The sequence below is a fragment of the Argopecten irradians genome, chromosome 3 (assembly GCF_041381155.1).
Source record: "Argopecten irradians isolate NY chromosome 3, Ai_NY, whole genome shotgun sequence".
Lineage (NCBI taxonomy): Eukaryota > Metazoa > Mollusca > Bivalvia > Pectinida > Pectinidae > Argopecten > Argopecten irradians.
Genome location: NC_091136.1, coordinates 3,085,112 through 3,112,049, shown reverse-complemented (window position 1 = coordinate 3,112,049; position 26,938 = coordinate 3,085,112). Strand labels below are relative to the sequence as shown.

Here is a 26,938-nt window from a genome sequence, read left to right as displayed (position 1 = left end):
CTTCAATTAGTGACATTATAGTGAAAAGAATAAAAACACTGTATTCGAACCAGTAAACGCCCCCATCCCTATAAGCAGCCCTCCCCTTTTTAGGCTTCAATTTCACTTAATTTGAATTAAATACAGACTGAAAATATGAAAACTTTGTTGGTTAACTTACTGATTTCTTTTGCAAATTGATAATTGGTTTACTTTGCAGAATAATTTTACGAAAGGCAAGTTAAAATTTGTTTCTATTAAGCGCCCCCAGAGTTGTTCAATTTGTTAAGCACCCTAGGTGCTTATGTGGTGGAATATGGTCAGACATTTTTTTTTCACAAATAAGCATTTACAGTTTTTTGGTTTTTTAAAAAATATTACATCCTCGTTACTTCAAATTATTAAACTAATCATGATTTTTATCAGTTTAAAAATCACCCATAACTATTTTCACCATATAATATACAACTTTTGATAAAAACAGCGTACGTCATCATAAAAGGTAAAAGTAACAAGCCACAAATCCTCTTTGGTAAATGTCAAAATGTTAACTATCAAATCGTGCTGATGATTATTTTATTTACCAGAACCTCTGGGACCCTTTATATCATAAACAAATCATCTTGATGTTTAACAGGGAAATAGGGCCTCTGCTTTATACTGGGAATTTAAAAGGAATTGTTTCCAAAGTTAAACCTTAATCAATCTATTCATATTCCCAAAGTCTATGTCAGCTTTAGACTGAATTCTTGAATCTCTACAAACAAGTTTTAAGGAAATATCTTCAATGTGAATATGTAGCAGGAGAAATATATAGATGGCAGAATTCTATCACAAAAAAAAAATATTTCCCTCAAATATCAGTATAAGCACAACATAAATATGTGGTAAATGGATATATTATAAGACAAACAGACAGACGGCCAAACGACGGACGGCCAGAAAATTTACAACATTTAATGAAAGCCTTCCTATGATATTATACTGATTTACTTCCTGAACTCGGGGAGGTCTGTATCTTAACAAAAAAAAAAAAAAAAAAAAACTTACGAAAAAGTAAACCGCAATGAACGCTGTATATCAAAAGATTTTTTTTTTTAACAGTGGGTTTTAAAGTCAACAGGAAACAGAAGAGGGCCAATTAGAGTAAAGGAGAGTTGAACATATAAATTAAGGTCAGACATTTGAGAACCTTATCTGTAACATAAACAAATAATACAGGTATACACTCAAAATACCTGAATAAACACGATAAAAAACACCTGTTACAATACAAATAGATAAACTGTGAAAAAAACATCACCTTTCTCTGTCAAACCAATATTGATCTTACGCTGGCTTATTTATTTATATCTTATTTTCAAACAAACACAAATTAGGCCAGACAGTGTATGGTGGATTCGACAAAAGGTGTTAAGTCGTCATTGTGAAAACAAACAATGTTTATTATGGAATACGATCGGCCATAATACTGCCATCAATATCAATTTACACTTCTAATACTCTCATTAAACCCTCACCAAAACACATTTACCACTGTCTTCAGTCCATAATCATACAATTTAGTTACGTCTCAAGAACCTGTCAAACAGTCACGCATGACTGACTACAAATCGGAATAACTTTTATTCCTTTTGATATTTTTCTTTCTTCAGTTTTATTGAGTCAATTTGTTTTGGAGATAATTAGCATTGCCTTTTAGCCACCACATGCCCGCAAATATGATTTAGTATCATTAACAAACATAAACATGAACTGTTTGATTGGCTTAAATGGCCGATTCGCTGTAATACTTATACAGGATGTCGACTCAGGGAAACGGACAATTAAATAACCCAAAAATCCACCACACCAATCAATCACACTTCCAAATCTTGTAGATTATGTAAATATCTCGCGATAGCAATTGTACGTTGATAGGAGTCACAGGATCACTCAACCGTACTGCCTTCTCCGAAATCTGACACACAACCAAAGACAAAAAAAAGATGCCTCAATTTCATACATGGAAACTGTTTTTTAAGCATAAAATTTATTCAATATTGTTCTGACTGAATCGCGGTGGCACGAAACATTTCATATCCTGTCTGTGACGACGCTACACCAATAAACTGGTGTCTGACAATGTATCGTCGGCTAGCTGTTCAATCAGTCAGAAAAAATATCTTTTCTTCTCTCGTCAAAATAAAGTTACAGTAAGGCTCTATACCGTCTTCTGTCATTGCCCTCCACCTAAAGAAAATAAACCGGAATGAAAAACGGCATGAAAAGATGTAGTGTCATTGCAGCTTTGTCTTAGTAATTGTACCCGTCGACGAAGACGGTCAGATATTGTCAAAATACGGAGAAAATTGGTGTAATGTTTTTATCACTTCTTAGGTGAGAATAGCAATTACAAAATTGATTCATTAAGTTAATTTACCATAAAAATGATTAAATTAACCATATATAATGTAACTTAATGTTTTATATAATTATTTAGAATATTTAGTATATGATTGTCCAATATCCTCTGTAAATTATAGTGTATGATTGTCCACTGTTTGTATACTACTGTACTAATAACCTATCAGTTAACACATTCTAAATCAGATTCCTGGTTGTAATCTGGATATGTCAATAGAATCATAAATGGTCATACACTTAAAAAAAAAAAAATTCTAAATAATATTTTCTTTCTCTCAATGTTTTAATTCTTAACCTCATATTCTTAATTTATATGCCTATTCAAAGTTTTTTTTTAATTTTTGTAATACCAAGTTATAAACTTTTATTTCAATAATCAACAAAATGTTGACAATATTTCAATACAATTTTAAATGTTTTGCACACACAGCAAGGAGATAAAAACAATTTCTATTATTGGTGAATTTGTAAGGCTTCTTATATACAATTATATATATAGCATACCAAGTCTAAAATATAACACTGACTTTAAACTAAAATCTAAATTTTAATATATATTTTTAATATCAAACTAAAATGTTCAACAAAATTGCAAAAGTAATTATAACATTCTTGCAAAAATTACTGATTACAAGAGAATATTTTTGCTGAATTAAAGATGCTCCAACGCTGACAAATGGTATTTTTTCACTATCAAAAACAGCCATAGACGATTTAGTATTTTTCTTCAGTTACAAAAGTTACTAACTTTACATCATAACTGTCGTTGAAAAGTTTGAGCTTCTAATTTTACTTCAAATTAAAAATATAACAAATAATTAATTGCATCCCGAGAAAATTCCGTGGCACTATATCCTATATGAAATGAAGTAGTGATTGCACACAACCCAAAGGCAAATTTTTTTTTATATTATTTTTTTGGTGTTAATTAGACATATATATACATAATTAAACACCACTTATTGTTCAAATGATGAATATCATATATGCTCTGTCAGCAGTGGAGCATCTTTAAGTGATAACTTTACATATTAGTGTTATTTTTCCATGGAGGAGAAAAATTTCTTACAATATTTTGTTAATTAAATTAAAACAAATATATTTGCTTGTTAGATTGCCTACCGGTATGTTATTGTAAGTACAATGGCATCAGCTCAGTATGAAAATTATCATAGAGTGCATTAAATAAGAATTTTTTAAAATGATGAGATGGCATGATTTGTTTCATCTCTATACAACAGATTAATTGTTCTATGAAAAATTATGAAACTTTTAGAATCAATTGTTGCCATCAAGATGATTTACAATAAACATTGACTGTATAACATGACAGTATTTCTGGTAAATTTAATTAGAAATTTTTTAGCTTTTATTTTCATAATTTAGAAACTGCTTTGCAATGATGATCTGATCGATTTACACTTGTTTTGGACGAAATTTTCTTTGCTAGTCTTGGTTGTGCGTTTCTTGATGAGAAATTGAATGATAGGGTGTTTTCCTGGAATTAATAGACATTTAACCCGGCTGATAATTGTGGGGCAAGCAGGGAGAGGAAAAGTGGGAGATTTCTGTGGTAGTCAAACATTGTTGTGTGATCAGATGATGGATTAAGGAGGGGATTGTCAGTCCTTACACTGCAGGTGTCGGCCTCTCCCGTAATCTGTGTACATATCACTGTGAGTCTGCCCGAGAGAGTGGAGCTTTGGGAGGGGAGGTGGGAGGATCCATGCCTAGTTAACAGCCAAACACGTGTACCGTGACTCCCTCGCCATTGTCTGTTCGGAACTCTTCAGTGTATAGGTTTTCATGTTGATGAGTCGAGATGAAACTTGACTCTGTGTCTCACTGTCGAGCTCATTGTGATCAGGTGGAGGGGGCGAGGGTTGGGCGGGTGGCGGGCACTCTCACACCCCATAACATCATGTCAGTTTAAGTCTGCAAATCATCGCAGGACAAACAAAAAGACAGAGACAACGTTAGTTCATGAACTGAGTTAAAGTCCATCAATATGAATCCCCCTCTCAGTAATAAATGGCCATACATTGATAACTACAATTATGAAGATATTTGTCGGGCTTCAAGCCTCCTTCCTCCCTAATAGTCTTATCCCCGACCCCGTAAATACAGACACGCATATTACGTCGCGTCCTCGTCCGTCGCCCGATGCTGCTGTCACATGTATGTACTCCTAATGGGAGTTGTAAAGCTGTTTTAATGGTCAAAAGAAAAAGCCTTGGGTTCCCCTGGGACTGACTTTCACTTTATAGTTGCTGTTTCTTACGGGTTTCCTTTAATTTTATTTGCCCATTTTTTACAGTGAAGATGTAAAAAATCGGCAAATAAAACTGATGATACTGTCAACAGAACTGACTGATGGGGCGTGAAGTACGCCATGCTCTTAATTCCATGATAAAAATCTCAAAGACCATTAGTATCTCAGACGAGGTTAGGTTGTGAAAACTTAGGTCAGCATCGCAAACAAACCGCCTACCATAGGCCAAGCAAACTACCTACACGGGCCAAACAAACCACCTAGCCATACAAGTCACCTTTGTGGGCCAAACAAACCACATACACAGGCCAAAGAAACCGCATACACAGGCCAAAAAAACCACATGCATCGTCATCATTTTGTGTTTTATGATCTGTTAACAGACATGCTCATTTAAAGATGTGTCAAGTTTAGGATATTGAAGTAAGTCAATATAACTGAAGAAGACAATTTGGCCAGTATGGCCAGTACCTAGCAACTGTCCCACATTGGATTCAAATTTGTAACTCAGGGGTGGAGGTTTTTAAATGTGTGTCGCGACACTTAACCACGCAGACACTGTGGCATCAGCTCATCCTGGTACTTCTGGCCAGTTGAGCTTAAACATTGAATAAAATCATTAATGAATGTCATGAAGAAAAATATTTTTGATTTAAGTAAACTTCATGCCATTATTGTCAGCATCATTTGTCTCACTATGTACCCATACATACAGCTATTTGTGTACAGTACAGGTCACTGACAAAATATCTCAAGATTTCAGTTCAACTCGGATGAGTGTACCTGGTATAGAAACCCCTGTTATACACAGTTCATATAGGTATGCACATTGATTAGAAACCTGTGCCAATTTTTATTCATTTTTACCACGACAACAGAGAAAAGAAAGTGAAAGCTGTTCCTCAGTGGCAGCAATAATTGACGGTGTACAAGGTGAAGCAGACGTTACTTTTAATCTGACGTCGTGTAGAAACTTGGAGAGGCTGTGGTCTTTTCACGCTCCATTTATCAACGCTATTGTCCATCGCTCCAAATGGGCCCTTCATTCTTATACAATATTTCATATTCATGATAATTTTCCATTGATACACAAATTGACTGGGATTGTGCGTGTATGTTTACGGCTCTCGTCTAACAGGTAAGGCCGTTAAAATGTTTGCACACAGGCTGTTTCCCTGAACAGCTGGGACAAGAGAATAGATGACTGATTGATGAGGCCAAACAGTTCCAAAATACTGCACATACACCAAGTTTGCCGGAGACATTTCGCGGGGCCACAGCAGCATGACTATCAATCGACCATTTACTTTTATTTTTACAGCAGGACATTGATTTTTACGAAGCTGGTATGTCTTAAGGTGTCACACCGCCATTGTGAGCAAATTTTATTGTTGTCTTTTTTTACCATAAACATTAACCAAACTGTCTACACACATGGTGCTGGCGGGGCAGACTGCCAAACACTTTTACATAACGGACCTGTAACTAGTACCATACAAATGCCTCACCAAACGCGGGTTAGATTGGCTGGTTGATTAAGAATATCATTCTATAAACAGCTTATAAGGGTTTAGGGTTACACTTGTATGTAGCATACTTGTAAGTAGGTTTAGGGTTACACTTGTATGTAGCATACTTGTAAGTAGTATCATACAAATTCCTCATCAAATAAGGGTTTAAGGTTACACTTGTATGAAGCATACTTGTTTCTAGTATCATACAAATTCCTCATCAAATAAGGGTTAGGGTTACACTTGTATGTAGCATACTTGTTTCTAGTATCATACAAATTCCTCATCAAATAAGGGTTAGGGTTACACTTGTATGAAGCATACTTGTTTCTAGTATCATACAAATTCCTCATCAAATAAGGGTTAGGGTTACACTTGTATGAAGCATACTTGTTTCTAGTATCATACAAATTCCTCATCAAATAAGGGTTTAAGGTTACACTTGTATGTAGCATACTTGTTTCTAGTATCATACAAATTCCTCATCAAATAAGGGTTAGGGTTACACTTGTATGAAGCATACTTGTTTCTAGTATCATACAAATTCCTCATCAAATAAGGGTTAGGGTTACACTTGTATGTAGCATACTGTTCAGTAGTAGTATCATACAAATTCCTCATCAAATAAGGGTTAGGGTTACACTTGTATGTAGCATACTTGTTTCTAGTATCATACAAATTCCTCATCAAATATGGTTAGGGTTACACTTGTATGAGCATACTTGTTTCTAGTATCATACAAATTCCTCATCAAATATGGGTTAGGGTTACACTTGTATGTAGCATACTTGTTTCTAGTATCATACAAATTCCTCATCAAATAAGGGTTAGGGTTACACTTGTATGAAGCATACTTGTTTCTAGTATCATACAAATTCCTCATCAAATATGGGTTAGGGTTACACTTGTATGAAGCAAACTTGTTTCTAGTATCATACAAATTCCTCATCAAATATGGGTTAGGGTTACACTTGTATGAAGCATACTTGTTTCTAGTATCATACAAATTCCTCATCAAATATGGGTTAGGGTTACACTTGTATGAAGCATACTTGTTTCTAGTATCATACAAATTCCTCATCAAATAAGGGTTTAGGGTTACACTTGTATGTAGCATACTTGTTTCTAGTATCATACAAATTCCTCATCAAATAAGGGTTAGGGTTACACTTGTATGAAGCATACTTGTTTCTAGTATCATACAAATTCCTCATCAAATAAGGGTTAGGGTTACACTTGTATGAAGCATACTTGTTTCTAGTATCATACAAATTCCTCATCAAATATGGGTTAGGGTTACACTTGTATGTAGCATACTTGTTTCTAGTATCATACAAATTCCTCATCAAATAAGGGTTAGGGTTACACTTGTATGAAGCATACTTGTTTCTAGTATCATACAAATTCCTCATCAAATATGGGTTAGGGTTACACTTGTATGAAGCATACTTGTTTCTAGTATCATACAAATTCCTCATCAAATAAGGGTTAGGGTTACACTTGTTCGTAGCATACCTGTAACCTGAATATCATACAATTTCCTTACGAGATATTTGACAAGTATAATCAAATACATGTAATTACCCAAGGAAAGACATAAGGCCATTAAATTCAATAAAACGCCATTACTATAATCTTTTTCATTTTGTTCAATGATAAATTAATTTGATTTTATCAAAATTCAAGGCAAATCTCAATGCAACATTTTGAACTCTGCTAAAATTGAATCTGGAAAATATTTCTTTAAAGAACGCATTTGACCATTTTCGTCCTAACAATCTCCATCCAAACCCGGTTAATGTGATGGTGACAAAAGTCTCGACACCCTGGTCAGAATCAGCGGTTGTCTGCCGTCTGCTCCAGGGAGTCTCCAGCTCTAACACCACCGGCACACCTGTGTCCGTCAATAATCTCACAGGAAATTATGTGTCCTTTCCATGTCTGCGACTTAGCACATTTTTCAAGTACTAGCTGGTAAAGCTTCTCTTGACAGGCAATACATATTGTTTGGTGTTTTCTCTGTTTGAGAAATAAAACCTATCTATGCTTTACACTACATTTTAAGTTAGAAGTCCTGAAAAATCCAGGAAGCAATGGAATATGATTAAGAAATCCAAGTAACAATTGGCATAGAATTAAGAAATCAAGAAAATTTCAAATAGAATTAAAATATCCAGCTAACATGGCCTAGAATGAAGAAATTCAGGTAACAATTGGCATCGAATGAAGAAATTCAGGTAACAATTGGCATCAAATTCATAAATCCAGTAAAAACATGGCTAAGAATAAGAAATCTACGAAACGTGGCATAGAATAACGGTAAAAAAATCTAAAAAATCTAGCAAAGAACTAAGAAATCCAAGAAACATTTGGCACGATGCCAGTTCAATCCTCTGAATTTAATTTAAATGTCTTCCTCTGCAAAAATGAGTAAAAAACCTTATTGTTTATATTTCATTCCATCGCAAAATTACAAATGGTATCGGCCTGGTATTTGGTAACATGGGGTAACTTTGTCATATTCAAATTGTCAGTCTTAATTATTCAAATTGTCAGTCTTAATTATTCAAATTGTCAGTCTTAATTATTCAAATTGTCAGTCTTAATTATTCAAATTGTCAGTCTTAATTTTAAATAAGACAGCTTCATGTTAGTAGCATGGCATAGTACTGTTGTGACAAATTACAAACTGGGAAAATACTCATTGAATATAACTCAAAAGGAGTTGTTGTAAATAGGAAACTAATCATTTGATAAACAGGAGCCTCTTCTTTCTTTAGTTCAATTTCAGGATGTACTATGGTATGGAACTGCAGGAAAGCTTGAGGACCACAGACAGGTAAGGTATGCAATGTCAATACCTATCATGTCTGCTCCAGGTGGGCTTCAAATCTAGGACCTAAAGGTGGAGGGCTAAATAAGGTAGAATGTTAGGACATTTTAATATACTGAACACTTTTGGTCATTCCTCTCTGACCCTGCAAGGATTACACTACTGACCCTTCATATTTTGAATTTAGAGTTAAAATCCCATTATGGGGGAGTTGCCATGAACATTTGTACTTTTTTTCTCTCTCTCTTTTCCATGATATATAATACAAGCACATCCTATCTTCTGTATAATTCTTATTTTGATTCCATAGGAATACATAATTAAGTTAAATATCATCATGATGGATCCATTTATCAGTTACATAGATAAGTTTGTTACAAACATGATCTTTTGGTAACATGCAGAATACACAGAAAGAAATAGGCTATATCCATCAGGATTGTAATGGTAGAATTGGATAGACAGAAGGAAATAGTCTATATCCATCACAGATTGTAATAGTAACATTGGATAAACAAAAGGAAATAGGCTATATCCATCAGGATTCTTTTGCAATTTTCTGTAACATTTCGCTGACAGCCTTCCCTATCACAAGTCAATACCACAAAGTGCTCGAGTCCAGCTAATAACCTATCAACCTTACTGTACCTGCTGACAAACGTCAGATCACAAGGCAACATTCTCAGGTAAAATCGCGGATTTCATCTTAAGAGGCCTAATTCACTTGAATATACCTGTGACAAAAAAAATACCCGTTACCTGAATAACGGTAAATTGATGAGTATAGTCATCAGACAAAAGCTCCCTATCTTCAGATTCATCATCTCAATTAGAAAATAGGATAAAAATTTGTTCATCACCGAGACCAGTGGCAAAGAAACTTAGTGTCATAGCAGCAAGTTTGATCTTGATGGATATGCAGATCAAATGGAGCTGCCTTCTGATTGGGCAATCAGGGGATGAAACCGTATTAGTTTGGCGGTGTGATCAGTGCCAATTAATTACTGTCCCTACTTGAATCACACTGATGCAGTGATTTCAGACACTCCTGTACCCTTCAAACTCCTGCCTGAGGTTAAGGCTTACGACACGGCACGCGAACCTGATGGGGCAAGAATGTCAGCTAATGTATGTTCAGATATTAGTATGAACTATGATTTTTGTTTTCTCATCTTCTTACACTTCCACAGTGTTCTCTCCATATCACGATGAGGCCACTTAAAGTTTAATGCAAAAATTAAAAGAATAAATCTATTATTTCTTGTGATACAGTTCATTAAAAATATGGTTACTATTTTTATTCGTTCATTAAAATAGTGTACATGCACTCAACACTATTTTCTTATAACAAAATGATAATTTATCTGTCTGTCGTTTTTTCTGCGTTCCTGAGAAACCAGAAAAATTTAATATAATATATTTGCAATATGAAATAATGTGATAGTTAAATTCATAATCAGCTAATTATCCTTTTTCTTTTAATTCTATTTTGAACAAGTATTTATTACGTAACTTTCACTGTATATAAAAATATGGTTTCTGTTCTGAATTTTGCCTGTTTCAGCTACCATCTAATTAGTATAACCTCAATAACTCTAAAACCATCTTAATCATCATGGATTTCAGTGAAATAATATGAAGCAATATTTTGCAATTAATATTTCAAATTTTTCTCAATTTCCTTCGAATCTGACCTCATCCCTAAATTGTCTGTATTCTAATTCCTTCAAATAAACAGGTCACGAGCTGACTTCCTGTACACAAATAGAACCAGAAGAAAATTGCCTGATGAATTCTGCTCTAATTTCGAGGAGGATTTTTTAAGAATTATATTTTTTAAACAAATCTTTTTTAGTGTTCAAATTTTTTTTTATTATTAGAACAAAATCCTTTTTTACTATCTCATTAAGATGTTTTCAGAATTTTACAGAACAATGAGAAATAACATTTTTTATTTGTTCATTTTCTTTTCTTTTAAATTTTTTTTTTCTTATATACATCCTAAATCTAGTTAGCAAAGTTCTAAATACTCTAAATGTTAGCAAATTCTTCCATTCTATTAAGAGTATGATAAAACAATGGAACAGAAAACCTATTGTTCATTCAATGATAGTGTAAATATGCTTTAGATTCTATTACACATCATGTAATAGATCAGATCCGCAGTAAAGGCTCATATTTACCGACACCATTCATGTCTAAATACTCACAATCTGCCTCTCATTGACATTTAAATGAACAAATTTACGGAAAAAACGTAAAACACATTACAATAGCATATGTCACCAGTGTGCTTTCACTGCCGAACTAAGCAATACGACAGAAACTCAGGTAGACAACCTAACACCCAAATTACAAAACAAACTGTAAGCTTAATGTACTAAAAAATTCCAGAGACATTACCAGAAAATTGAGTTAAAAAAAGGTAAAAATATTTTTGGTAGTATTTATTTTCAATCTACAAAAATAAGTGATTTATGTAACACATATTCATAGTACAGAAGATCTGATGATTGAAATAAAATAAGGGTATGTTTATATGTTTAACGGTCCTCGGCTGATCGTACTTTGATGGTTTAGTCTAGAAACGTTAACAGAGGAAGTGGTGAAGAGAGAGTGCTGGTCATGTTTGATGATAAAACAGGTGAACAGACGGAGAAATCGTGCAGGCAGGTAGAATCACCTGAGTGTTAACTGTCCACAGATCGATCAGCGATGGAAATAGAGACATATGGAACCTGACAAGACAAACGGGGAGAGTAGAATCACGGCCAGAAACAGGAACCCACCATACAAATCAACACTTAATGCATGCATCACCTTATGACAGAGCTAACCCAACTTAAAACAATCACACTGTCATTTTGTCAAGCCATCAAAAACAAACCATCGGCGCTTTCTTCAGCCTGATGGATGGGCTGGCTTTGTTACTCAGCTACAGCAGCTGACAAGACACAGGTAACAATGGCCAGGTGAGAGGTCACATGACCTCCACGTCCAGTTTGACCGACAGCAAGTCTGTCCACCCAACCATACGGCCAAACAAAAGACTCGGAACACTGCCATATGGTCTTTCCCTTTCGTTCTCATCACCGTACATAAGAAATTGGTGGCTTTGTTCTATAATTGCTTGTCCATAACTTGATACACTAATCTTACGGTAATTGTTAAAGAATAACCTGGTCATGTCTATAATGTTTACATCTGGAATCAAACGGATTCTTCTAGGAAAGAATAACAAAACAGAAAAATAATTTCATAGTACCGTTACCAAAAAAATATGAATTTATGAGAATAAATAATTTTAAATGTTTGTTTTTTTTATACTCTAACTTGTTGATTTAATTAATTTTACATTATTGGTTGTTGTAATATAAGTGATCCTTATCAAAACTTCATTCTTGTGACTAAAAGAGACTTTTCAGGTAAGTAGGACAGATAATTAATAGTTTCTGGCAACTTGAAAATGATTATACACAATGTATATCATTTATCAGGCCTTCTATAATTTTTTTCACTCTTTCAACACATTTCAAATTTTTAAATGGATTTATCTATGCTGGAGAAGATATTTTTCTCTTTATTTTTCTCTCTCTCAAATCTTAGTTATTATTATCATTATAATTTATAAAATATAATTTCCATATGCCATCAGATAATTTTATTGTTTTCAATATATAATCAGATAATTTGTTTGTATTTCTATCATTAGATACCAGGTAATCCTCTGTGTTCTATCTCTTGTATCTCCTGATAATTTTACATTCATTCTTTCTAAGATAATTTTTGTGATTTATTCAGTGTATCTCTTGAACAAATTGTATATCTCCAGGTAATTTTCAGTTAACTATCTGCAGATAATTACGCTGAGTTTTAGTGAGTTAAGAACCATAAAAATTAAACCAATATTAAATAGAAGCTCCCAACAGCATATTTTTCATATCCATTACACTCCGACGATCCCGTTATCTAGCGGAAGAGCAGTGATTTACCTGAGCAGGTAATACAGGTGTAAATAGGTGTGTATTGTTATCCAGGGTTAATTACAACCTTCCTACCAACAGTCAATAGTAGCTTCTCCCATTCAATAAAGAGCTGTGTGCATTCAAGCGTGAACCCCTTAAACCTCGGAATTCTCATCTTGGTTGCTATCAATTACATTATTTAGTGACATGAAAAGAAAATTTTCTTGCTTTAAGTTTCGATTTTGAAAAACATTGCTTTCAAGGTAATGTTGTAATGAAACATGTTGTAATGAAACAAACACTGCTATTGGTCAGTGATTAGTTTATAATTAATTTATAACAATTTTGATATTTGTTTTCTTTAAATTAATTTTATATAACAATTTTGATATTTGTTTTCTTTAAATTTATCAAATTTTAATGGATAGGTTTGTGATTTGTTTATTTAATTGTTATCAAAAACATGGAAACCAAAGAATGGATAAAACTGATATGAAAAAGAAACAAATATATATCATAAATCAACATATTAATATCATAAATAAGAAAATAATAGATTATAGATAAATAATGATAAATATTAGATATATATAGGAAAGAGGGACAAAAAAAAGTTGCCAACTCAAAAAGTATTAAAAGATGTACTAAAGATAGGAATGAAAATAAAACTTCAAAAAACATTATATATTCCTTATATCATGGTATCAATTTCACAAATATATATTATAAGCTTCAGATTGTTATTTAAACTAAATCAATTATTTTTTTTTTTTAATATTTTTTTATTTTTTTTTTTTTTCTATGATCAATATTTTCTTTGTTCCATTGGAAAGGTGAAATCTCTTCTAAATAATTTATGCCAAAACTTAATACATATCTTCGAGCGAATATCGTCACTTCAGAGTGAAACAGTTTCAATTCAGGTAGATAAATAAAACAACAAACCAAACAACAGATCACTGAAAGGTCAGTCAAGTATTGTCCACTGAGCTTGACCAGCAAAAATAACCAGAGGAGTAAGAAACAAATGTTTTTACGATTTGACTGCAACAAAGTTTGATTATAAGGCTGAGTAGTGCTTGTTACACAGGTGCCCTAAACAAACGAACTGGTCAAATGTCCAGCGGAACTGACCAGTCCAGTGGTGGACAAACTAGAGTGGTCAGTCATGGACACCTAAGTGTCAACACCACATAGGTAAACACTGACCGGCCAATTACAAACTAATTATAGCTACGAATGAAACAACTAGAATAACATTTACCTACAATACGAGTAAGGATATTCCCCCTATGATAACAAAGTTCCTGTAATTGACCCAAAAATTCGAACTGACTATTCAATGGCCGGAGATTAGTGGACGCTGTTGTCCAGACATAATGAAAGTATGATAACATCATTATGGCCAGGACAAATGTAAAAGCAATTCTCACACCAGCAAGTAACAGTATATAGAGGACTTAAATTCCAAGTTTATAGTCCAACATAATTAGTGTTAAATGATACAGGAATATACTCGAATATTCTATTGATATCGTTAACTTATAATAGATGTCAATCGCTTCGTGTCATATAATTCTGACAGGTGAACCATTTTTGCTTCCTTTTGTACAAAAAAATCCTACAATCCAAAAATACTGAAACAATATTTTGGAGGGTTCATTATATTCAGTTAATCTACAAATGGTGTCTTAGGACAAAACCAAAATAAGAAGGCATCAGAAAAATAAAGAATAACTTAATTATCAGTAATCAAATGTATATATGTATGTGTAATTACAATTAATGTGTATACTATTACGGCTTAATTATTACCAAAACACTTGTATTGTGATAGTTGACCACGATACATGATACAAGTTTATTGCTTTATTGAGTTTTAGGGCTAATTTTTCAAGAATCTTAAATTTTCCTCTTCTCTCTCTCTCTCTCTCTCCGAAAAAAAAAAAATCAAAAAAAAAAATCATATCTTCAGTGTATCAAAGACTTATAAATTATAATCACTGATGGTATAAATAATTAAATTTGTTAATGATTTTTAATAATTATATAAGGTCAATGATTAAACTATAATTGACTTAATTAATGCCTAACATTTAGCAGTTAAAACAGTCATACTGATCATATCATTTTAAATTTAAATACAATATTATTTTTACAGTCCATCAAATAATTATTGTTATATAGACCAGAAATTTATTTGAATCTATATAATATATCAATAATTATATTGTGAATTGTACAATCTCTGCTATGTTTTATATATTTGATAATTTGGGATTTTATGCATTATTATACATGTAAAAACCAAGACATGACTATAAACATCTGTATTTATACAATAAAATATCCTCAAACTGAAAATTTATATATATATATAAAGCCATATTTTTGTCTGTTCTTTTTACACATTATTTTTCCCTTCAGATTTAATTTCAAATAAGACAAAGCTCAGTATATCAATAATTAAGTTTTGTTTGACTGACATAAAAAAATTGGTGCACGTGGTTCATTGGGTATAAATCTCGATTTCACGCTAAGTATATGTCAAACTGTGTAATATTACAGTGGTCTTATAATATATATAAAACAAACATTTGGTACAAGCATATGCATATTCAGAGATTGTACAAAGAATATTAGAAATATGCGTTTGAGATATACCTAAAATCAAATAAAATTGTATAATGTATAGCTCTTTCAATGTTCATTTTTAAAAATAATCTGATTTCTAAATTTTATTGTATTGCTGCTTTAAAAAAATTCCACATCATTTTTTATTAAGATCAATTACATTCCATTTTAATTATTTTTTCTCTGTTTTAAATGATATCAAATTTCAACTGGAAATGATTAGATAGTGCTATTTTAATGGCCGCAAATAAAATGGTACATTCCACGAAAAATAATCAATTATTATTTTAGCATCAAAATTATGAAAGTAAAGAACTATCATTGAAATGAAATGATTGACAAACAAATTGTCAGATATTGAGACACATTCCTCACAGATAAAAGTTTCAAAACTAAATAATGTTTTATATTGGAAAGAAACCTTACAATAATTTTCAATTGTCTTAAATATAAAGATATATACAATCCATTAACACCAATGAAATGAGAATTTAAACACAAAATTTTAGTTTTCTATGTCAATTATTTGTAATTTTATCTATATCTAAATTATGAGACTATTTTTTCAAGAATTAAACTTGATAACATGATAAATCTCTTGAAGAACAGATTTAAAGATTTGAGTGTAGCTACTTGACTGTCAAGACTTTTAGTAGCCAGTACTTTAAAATATATCTCCTGGAAAAAAATCCTGAATCTCGATACAATATCAAAATCTAAAAAGATTATATCTAATTTTTTCCTGTAGACTTTTAAATGAAATGACAAAAAGATAAATGTCTTGAACTTTTAATTAGGTGCCAAAACAATAGTTGTCGTAGATTGTTAATATTTGTATTTGTTAGTCAGTAACAAACCATATCTGTAGTAAGTGAACTGTGACAGTATTTCCTGTACGGACTTGTACAACACACCAGGCTTGTCAACATACTAACCTTCTATAGACATCATAGCACGCAGTTCACGATTCAACAACTCAAATCGACGTTCCAAATCGTCCTCTTTTTCTCTGCAGAAGAACAAATGTAAAACTTTTACTCCTGTTAGTTAGAGGTTACAAACAAGAATAGCTCTTCCTGCATGCTACTTATATATGCTGAGAAACTTTACAGAAAAGCTGATTTCTTAACTAGTATTATAGTAATGGGTTTATGTCTAAAGATGATAATATTTTCACAATATACTTACAAGACTTAGAAGTTTTCTCTTGGGACAGCTATGTAACTTATCCTTCCTAAACCTTTATTTGAGTAAATGAGAAAAAACTACTAATACTGGGGATCTGTCAGGCACATTTTGGGAGAAATTGCACATTTGGGCAGATTATGGCAACGGGGAAAGGGTAGAGACGAAACAGCTGGCAGAAAAGGCTGAAATTAAGATAAAGAAATAAAGAAGCTAAAGAGATTGTGGGCTTGGATTGATGTACACTGTGAGCCAGCTAAGACTACGTAAGACCGGCAAACAGCAGAAAGCTGCTTATACTCTTAATATTTTTCTCCTAAGGAGCTTGGCTTGAATGTTTCAGATAAAGTCTTAAATGGTCTTTGAAAAATTCATTCCACCAGCCACATTTGCTGTGTGGGGTTTCCTTGCCGGTCTTCTCTGCTGTCAAGCAAGGAAATGAAACAGAATCCTTGGAGGATATTAAGCCTGCGATTTATTAGACGAGAGGAGATATAAACAGCCACCATACCCAGTCAACAGAAATTCTGAGACTGACAAATCAGAACACCGACAGTTTTCTCCTGCGACATCATAAAACAGCCGCCCCAATCTGCCAAGACAACGTTGAGGGTCGCATAACTTGGCTAATTGTGATATTAAACACACTAATGATTATAACATTCTGCCGCCTAATTTCCTGGAACTCGTCCAAGTGCTCATATTTTTGCTAAAATTGTTTATTTCCAGAAATGTTGTTTTTTGGAGTGTAGTGGCATGCTATTGGGGGGAAATGATAAAATGTCCTTGCTAGGACTTCACTGTGAATCACTGTACCATCGCCGCCGCGCTCCTCAAGGATTCTGATGAGGTTCTACGGCAGCTAGTTCTTAGACTGATTCTCTGCTTTCCATACATAATGAAATATGGAAGTAAAACATGTTTATCAAATTGATAAATCATCAATGGTATCTCCATCAATTTGTATAATGAAACTTTCTCATAATCTCCATGGAATTTTACAATCTAATTTCAAACATTTTCTTTTCATTTCATTTAGTTATGAAATTACAAATATTACTTTAAATGCAATTAAAATGCTTACAAAATGTGTCTTTTCATCAACAGAAAAGTATTTTGGTACATCTTCATCGAAAAAAACAAAAAAAACAAAAAATTCTTTATTTTTTGAATTCAGTTTAATACAAAGGTAAAGATTGTTAGCATAAGAGAGCTTAAGAAAGTTTAAAAACTTTTTAATATCGTAGGAAATGTGAGCTAAAGATTATACTCCAGTATTGACAGAGCTGATAACAGGATATATTGTCCTATCTAAACAAACAACCGACTTCAGGAAATAGGCATTAACTGATGATTTTCAGGATGTAAATATCAAGATAATCATGACATTCTCCACGTTTTACATCCTTAAGAATTTAACAATATTTTCTGAATGCTGTCACCGTCTTTTCCATAGATAACCATGAAACTCTGTGTTATATAATCATGAAATCTTTTTAAACATCTCTAAGTTTTTGTCATTAAACAAACAGGATCTTTTATCAATTTAACAAATTATTGATTGATGACGTATCAAAATTAAATTTTCATCAAAACAATTCTTGATTAATGGCGTAAGAAAATTAAACTTTCATAACTTTTAATAATTTTTGATTGATGTTGTATCAAAATGATACAAAACTATTTATCTAGTGATTAACGCTACATGATCCATGACTTCTATAGAAAGTACATTTACAGAGAACTGATTCTTATTTTTGAATTTCAGGGAAATCAGCTTCACTATTTACAGCCATTAGATGTTACGTCACACGGCAATAAGACTGACTACAACTTCTTTGTAAAATTATATCAATGTATCAAAACTACTGTCAGCACTAATGGCTTCCAAAATTCATGTCTAAAATAGGATTTTTATTTATTTCAATTCAGCTTCACTTTTTCATTTAAGCTGAATGCATTGCACAAATCTGTTTTAAAACTTATGTTAAATTCTCCACTGAAGGAGCGTGGTCTGTCACTGAGTAACACTATCGTAATTAATCACAAAATGTTTTTCTACAAATATCTCCATTTTTTTAATTTTTTTTTATCAAATTGACGGTTACACATCTTGTGTTAAATCAAATAAAAAACTGCAGCCTGATCTATGGGTGATTTGTCAAATTCTCTTTAAATATTTAAGTTACTGTTAAGTCAACAGAAAGGTACAAAGTGAACAAATTCTAGCATATGTGTGTCGGTGAATTCAATAAAAAGTCCAGATTTGTACAGCACTTTCATGATGGCGATCAATCAACAACAGAAATTCTAACCTAGAAAAAAAAGACTATCAAATAGTTTTTTTGTTTTTAACCATATGCCAATACATTTTTTTAAAATCAATTATGGCCATTTTTTTTTTAGATTTGCAATTTGTACTTTTGATGAAGGTGACAATGAAAATGCATCACATCAAATGATTTCCCCCCCCCCCACATATTTAAAAAAAATAATAATAAAGAATTAAATGTTGTATGCATGATAAAAAAAATAATTACTGACATATACATGTTTATATTTTTGAGCAACTTTGGAGGTTTATTTCCTAGAAAAATATATAAAAGTATTTAATTTCATTTAAGATTTTTTAATATATTGTATTTAAGATGTTTTCTTTTAATTCTTGTTGAATTTTTGAAAATTATTTTATTTTATTTTTTCATACCGACTATAATGTTTCTGTTTTCCCTCTCCGATACAATACTTATTAATGACAATGCTAAATTATGCTATCAACATGAATTATGTTTTAATTAAACAGATGTTCACACTATACAATATATTTTCTATGTTCATACAGTATTTTTTCAATTATAATTATCAAATTACTTATAATAAAAAATTATGAACACTGGAAATATTGTTCCGTAGTTATATGTTAGTGATTTTTTTTGACATACCTGCACTACATTTTTTTCCAACTTTAATCTTAATGATACAAATTCTGTATAAAAAATACAACACATCTATTGAAGTATTTACTGTTTGTCAAACATATTTATTATACCGATATCACACGAGTTATAACGACTAAACAACAGGATATTGGAGGTGTTTAATAATCTCCAAAACTCTTAGACACAGTATTAAGAGGCCGCGTTGGTCTCAGAAACATGGCGCGGTGCCAGCAATGAAATAATACAAGATTTAATCTTTTATGACAAAATATGAATTCCATAATGACATGGGTCTCATTAGGCATAACGGTCCCTGTGGCTGTCCGTCTAATCTCCCTAAGTTACTCAACGTATCCAAAGACTACGGCCCTGGAATGTCTACACAGTGGCCGGTTTATGGACGGATTTAGACAGGTGCTACAACAATATGGCTACACATGAATACTATTTTCATTAATCATTATCCCTCCTACTAGTTCCCTAATATTCTTAACCGGGTCAATATTGTTTCTCAACATTTTCAAAATAACATCAAGTTCTATAGAAAATTACTCACGGCCTTACAATTTTTCGACTAGAATAACATTATTTGGCTTGCTTTTATAGACTTCCAAACTAATTTTTGCGTCTCACTTATTTGGAATATTCCACTCTGAAATATGGTCTTTAGAGCATGTTTAGTCATGTTTGTTTTATTCCTGACAGGTGCCCTAATTAGTCCTAATACGACCGGGTCACATACGGGGATTATTAGGGGATAAACATTACACCATATTAACAACACTATCGCCGTGTTACGCTCCCGTTTGTAATATTATGTTATCATAACAGCTAATATTATTTCGCACTACGCCTGTGGATTAGGACCTTCAGACAAAAAAAAAGGTGTTTTTTCTATATTGTTTAATGTCTATTGTTTAATGTCATTTATTATGTAATGCCTGTGACACTTTAACATTAGGGATAGCGACAGCGCTTGATCTAACTTCTGGCGGTTTTTTATTAGAGATGATAGCAGCTTAAAGTAATGGAATCCAGAAGGAAAACTGATCTATGTTTAACCATTTCCTTATTGTGAAATAGTTATTCAAGTAATACATCAGTTAGTTTGATTTCATTGACATCTCAGATTTACCAGTAGGGTCATTTAAGGATATGACAGGTTTAAGACATATTAGAAAGCCGGAGTATCCAGAGAAAACCAATGACCAACAGTCAGTACAATGCAACAAATATGTGGGGCTCAAAATCATGTTCCACATGATGAAGGCTTAAAAAGTGTTAGAATATTCCTGAACATCTTGACAACTTCATTCCCTTTTGAAATATTTTTCAAATTGGGAAAAATAACCTATTTAAGGTAGTATAATCAGAATTGCGTCCATGATCTTAAACGAGGCACCATCCTTATAGTATAATCATGCATTCAGCTCATGATCATCTAGAAGTATGGCCACTAAATTAATGGACAAACTATACAGATATCATTTGTGACCTTGACCTTTAAGTCTTTGAAAATTCTCAAATGATCAAACAGTCCAGGACCTAGCTATACTATCTGTATTTTATTGTAGGAAGGATGTGCAAGAATCCTTGTTTATACAATTGAGTGGTTGTTGTATGTGAACAATGAGGTTTTTTTGTCTATGGATATTTCCATTTCTATTGTTACCGACTATATTTATAAATAATTATCTATTTCGTAGCCTCCTTTTTAGAGCCCCAGACTATCATAATATGTTTTCTTTTGGAAAAAGATTAAACAATGAACTTAATGAGTGCACTGATGACCCCACAAATCACATTTAAACATGTCCAAATATGTCAAAAATTTATTTCCATATTCTTGTTTTAGAAAAATGATAAATTTATTTCCTTATCACCTAATTTTGGCAATACAATTATGTGAATTTATTTTCCCTGCTTATAATATTTTGTACATTATGAACTTTGTTCATAAAAAAGTCTAATAGTGTATTCACCTATTGGGAAAATACCAGAACCATTAAAATTTTATTAATTGTGAAATTAAGCACACACACAAATACACACATTTATAGTAATTTGTCACAGATAAATGTTCCTGAAATTTGCAAAAGTAAATCACATGCAAAAGAAAATCAGTTTACAGTTGTTTATAGCATGTTCTTAGAAAATTATTACTTTGTTCACTTTCTGGATACCCATCATGCAGAGCAGATAGCTTAAAATATGCTTAAGAAGGGGAAGAAAGGAGAGCAAATAAAGTCTCAAGTGTAGCTTTTTTTCCTCCAATGACCTGGGCCTCCAGTAGCGACTTTCCTCCCTCCTTTAAATTCCCAATGCCAAATAACCTTTGTTTCATAACTGAATACATCTTTTCAAAGAATAGAAGGAAGAACAATTCTAAACATGATAAAATTCAAAACACACTAAAGATGCCAGTTAAGGTTACAGATAATTAATAGGAGAGGAAATAAGTTGGTGCGGTTGGTCAGTGCGGCAGACAAATGCAAAGGTCAGTGCGTAGTGGCCAGTGGCTATTTTGTCATAACTTTGATGTTAATAAAACGTTGTATAGCTGCCAACACAACCCAAAGTAAACAGTCAGGGTAGGAACCTCTCCCACTTTAGTTTAGAAAACAACAACTCCTCTGAAGACATAATCAAAACGGCAAGTTGTTTTAAAACACATATGGGATTAGCGGAACAAATCCTCTTTTACTAATCCTGCCCCAAAAGCAAATTTTTTTTTTGGTGTCGTTCTGGGTGATTGATGATGACAAGTACCGCTTTCTGGCGGGATTTGGACAAGGCGCGACCAATTCAAGCACGGGGAATGTTTAGTATCAGTAATCCTATACTGAGTGGCCTAACAAGCGCTAGATTTTTAATGTAAACATATTCCTTTTCAGTGTACTCTTCACCAAGCTGACTTTTATAGACAAACTGCAGTGCACCATTACTAGACTGATTTACTGGTAATTTATTTCCAGGTGATTAAGGCAGCAACTACTGAAAGCTTGTCAAACAGTTTAACTCTGTATATCTGTTTTGTACATATACTTAACCGAAGTAGGTCTTCAATGATACCTGTGAATCGGGTTATGGTGTTAAAATCACACCTTAAGCTCATCATATTGTGGCTTTTATAGAGTCATAGGTCAACAATCATAAAGATTAGAGAAAAAACATACATATTAGTAGGAGACAAGGTATTCAATACACTCTACACAGTCATTACAACGGATCATCACAGAGTATATCCGAGGTGTTTGTATTTCAGTAGTAATAGCAAGACACTATTAAACCGCTCTCTCTCTCTTTTTCAAATAGATTCTCCGTATGCTGACTAGATGTTGACACTTTTTATTGATTTTTTTTATTTGATCTAAATTTTTTAATTTTTTTTATGAATGATTTATATGTAATCCAAATGTTTTTTTTTTTTTTTTAATTTTATACATAAAAGATAAAAAATATATAAAAATCTATGCATCCAATTTTAAAACAGGAACATTTATTCTAGTTAGTAAAACTGGAAAAAATCAATGCTCCACTGTCATTCCTTTTTAAAGTAAATAGTAATTTTTCATTACCAAAAAATAACATGATATTAAGTAAAGGTCCTACCACCACAATTCTTTTTATTTTTGTCAATAACTAGAACATAAATATCTATTACCAAGTAAATGAAATCTCTCTGAGCATAAGTACAGGTAAGTACTGCTAACTCTCAATTAACACAGGTTCATGCCTATTCCGTTTTTGCATATTACAGAGTTAGCTCCCTTGCGGGTAGGTATTGATTGTTACGTCATTATTTTGTGAGCGCAATTTACCTCGTTTTCTCCAAGAAGAATGATGTTACGCTCGCAAACACATGACGTCACAATTAATACCTAACCGCAAGGGCAGATAACTCTGTAATATGCAAATACAGAATAAGCTAAAGTAAATCTTGATTAGCAAATATGTATCTGTATAAGCTAAGGTATTGTATTAGCAAAAATGAATTACCTATTAGCAATTTAGCAAAACTAAATCTCTAATAGAAAGTAAAATTTCCATCAGCAAAGGTATATCTCTATTAGCAAAAGTAAATATCTATTAGCAAATTAGCAAAGGTAATTATCTATTAGCAAAGGTAAATCTAATTTAGCAGGGAAAGGAATTTATATAAGCTTTAAGCTTGTTTTCCGATCCCGAAATGTGTTTATTTACTGTATTATATGTATCATTATATGAATAAAATACTGTTTAAACTAAATCTAATTAGTAAAAGCAAATATCTATTAGCAAATTAGTTAAGGTAAATATATATTAGCAAATTAACAAATGTAAATCTTCATTAACAAAAAGTCATCCAAAAGTCAATCTTATTACTAATGATAAATACATCTTTTACACATAAGGTTAATAATTCTGACTACATTTGATTATGACTTCACAAAAATTTTGATTCTAAGAAAACAGGATTTAAATACTAAAATTAGAAGAAAATGAGCTAAAATAAGAATGTGCCCTGTGGGGAGTAAAAGTTATTAAAGGAAAGCCATTGTTAGTTTAGGGTGGACTGGGGTTGGTGGGGGAGGAAATATTACTCAAATCAATGGAACTTGAGACTCAGTAAAATGAATAATACAGGAAAGCAGTGTATTGTTAGCAATGCTTTCATTATACACAAACATACTACAGAGTCAATATTTCCTCAACTAAGAGAAATTCCATGTTGACATAAACAAGAGGGTTTGTTTGTACAGTACAATGACATATCTAATTAGTTACCAAAACTGGCCCTACCCCCAGTGATATGTAGACTCAGCGTGAAGGAGCAGTGAAGTGCGACCACATCGCCCAACAAACATGCATTACACAACGCGACAACGTTAGAATATTATCGTCGTGTTTACCTAGGCCCCAATCTCATTTTACCCTACACCACTTAGTTTTGTTCTCCATTAAATGTGCCATCTCTCTAGGACTGAAGCTGTGCAATGGAAATGGTTCATTAAATTATTCAATTTGTAAAAACAGGCCCAGCTGTATTGACTGACAAGGCTTGAGTGGACACACACCTGAAAATGGTCATTTAAACTGGACGATGGTCAGTACTCTGTCCACAGGTATGCTATTGTACAATCTGGAATTTGTCAATAATCATTCCACAAGTATCGAAATGTTTTTAATGAGCCATGGGACGCCAATATTTGGACAAATTTTTGCACAATTGCTTTTGAAGAAATGTGTATATGGACACCCTTATTGGTTTGGATACTTCACATCTCGTACAGGACTCAAATTTGTGCTTTTTATGTAGTTAAGGCCACTTGATATTAAACCTGACCTATCCTGTCTAAAATTAGAGTAATTACGAGGGTAGGTCAGTTTGGACAGACAAACAGACAAAAGAACTGTGAAAGTTTGAGAAAGAAATATGAATTTTGAGAATTTATCTTTTTTTAAAATTATCTTTTTGGTTACCTCCCTTTATATTCAGGTTCAACTTTAGGTTATAATGAAGGCTATTTTTTGAAAACATTTCACCTACAATTAAATTGTTCGTATTTTGGCACTATCCCCATGGTGACGATTAATTGATTTATAGAACTTTCTTCGCAAATGGACTTAAGGTCACCATAAAAAGGTGACTTGAGGACAAAACCTGTCTGATTTCTTTATCCGTTTTATTTCCTTTTTTGAAACAGAAGTATTTTTTTTTATTTCCCTTTCCATCCGTTCCTATATCTCTATAGCAGTTTGAAAACTAAATGTCCATAATTTGAAGATGTATCTAAAATGACAGTTTCCCTAACACACCTCGTGTTTATGTGGGCACATTTAAAGGTTAATTATGACGTTATCTACATAATAACTGAGTAAATATACTGGATACTTTGTCCTATTTGGACAAAAACACTTAACAATATAGGATTCTAATGGGGCTCTCGAGTTGGGTGTGAGCATGACAGATAATTACGTATTAATACGCTATGGCCGTCAAAATGATATAGTGGTGATAATCGGATCCATCATCAATTTCTACACCAAAACTATCATGAACAATTTGACAGGCATTTTACCCTTATATTTCACCTAAAACCTACAGACTGAGCACGTTGTTCCATCCAAAAAAATCTTAATTTGCAAATTAATACAAAAAATATATATACTTGATGCACATAAAAAAAATTAATGTTCATTTGATTAAATACATGTATAAAGGAATTATCTAGAAAGAAAAAATAAGTTAACAATTCAATAAAAAAAATGAAGATGACAAAATTTTTTATATTTGAATAATCTTAAGCTGGGGTGGTGGGGTGTTGGAGGATGTTAAAATTTTTTAGAGCTCAAAAAAGTGAAGTCATCTTGAAGTTAGGGGTCCTCCTATAATAGATAGATAAATAATTGAAAGGTTTAATCTGAATCTAGTTAAATATGTGCTTTTATCATTTAGTCTATCGCAATGAAGCAAACACAATCTAATATTGGACACGATTAAATCTTGATTAAGGTTCACAGAAATGGAGAATGTGTTACAATATATATGTATGTGCTGTATATGTTCATATAAATGTAACGCCGATCCTCCTACTTAATCAAACTTCAGATCAATGTGTCGATTTACACATGACAGCCTCCATTGTACACCAATTCACTTTCAAAACGTCGCCACCATCATTGAGCGGTGTAGCAAAGCATATGTATCATTGGACGATGTTCCAAAGCATATGTGGCACACTTAAAGTATCGTTAGGGACACCTGTGACTGAAGTGATAATCCAGAGCATTTGTGTAAATTCATGCAGAATCAATCATGTGACATCATATGAAATCATCTGTTCTTATTTATCAGCTACAACACAAATGGTTCCAGACGGCCAGAAAACATAAACACGGCACCTTACGCTGTGATTGTTTGTTTTGATGGTGCGTAAGAAAATCACATTGTTGTATACTTACATACACAATCAATACACTGCCAAATGTCACACTCATAAAAATCGCTCAGTTCAGAATTATCATTTATCATTTATCAATATCCAGTTATAGGAAAAAATTATCATAAACACTTCTCAGTCTCAAGTGCTTTAAGAAAAATCTGAGATATATATCGAAATTAATTATTTCAGATATTAAAGATGCTCCACTGCTGACAAATGGTATTTTTTCACTATCAAAAACAGGAGCAGACGATTTAGTATTTTTCTTCAGTTACAAAAGTTAGTTAC

General features: G+C 32.5%; 1 protein-coding gene across 1 annotated transcript in view; it reads right to left on the bottom strand.

Annotated features, from left to right (window-relative positions):
• LOC138317312 (EH domain-binding protein 1-like) overlaps window positions 1-26,938 on the bottom strand; it is a 46,820-nt gene that overhangs the window by 11,529 nt on the left and 8,353 nt on the right. Inside the window, exon 4 of the mRNA XM_069258882.1 lies at window positions 16,536-16,609. Within this exon, the coding sequence (XP_069114983.1) occupies window positions 16,536-16,609 (74 nt within the window). The remainder of the gene's footprint in view (window positions 1-16,535; window positions 16,610-26,938) is intronic.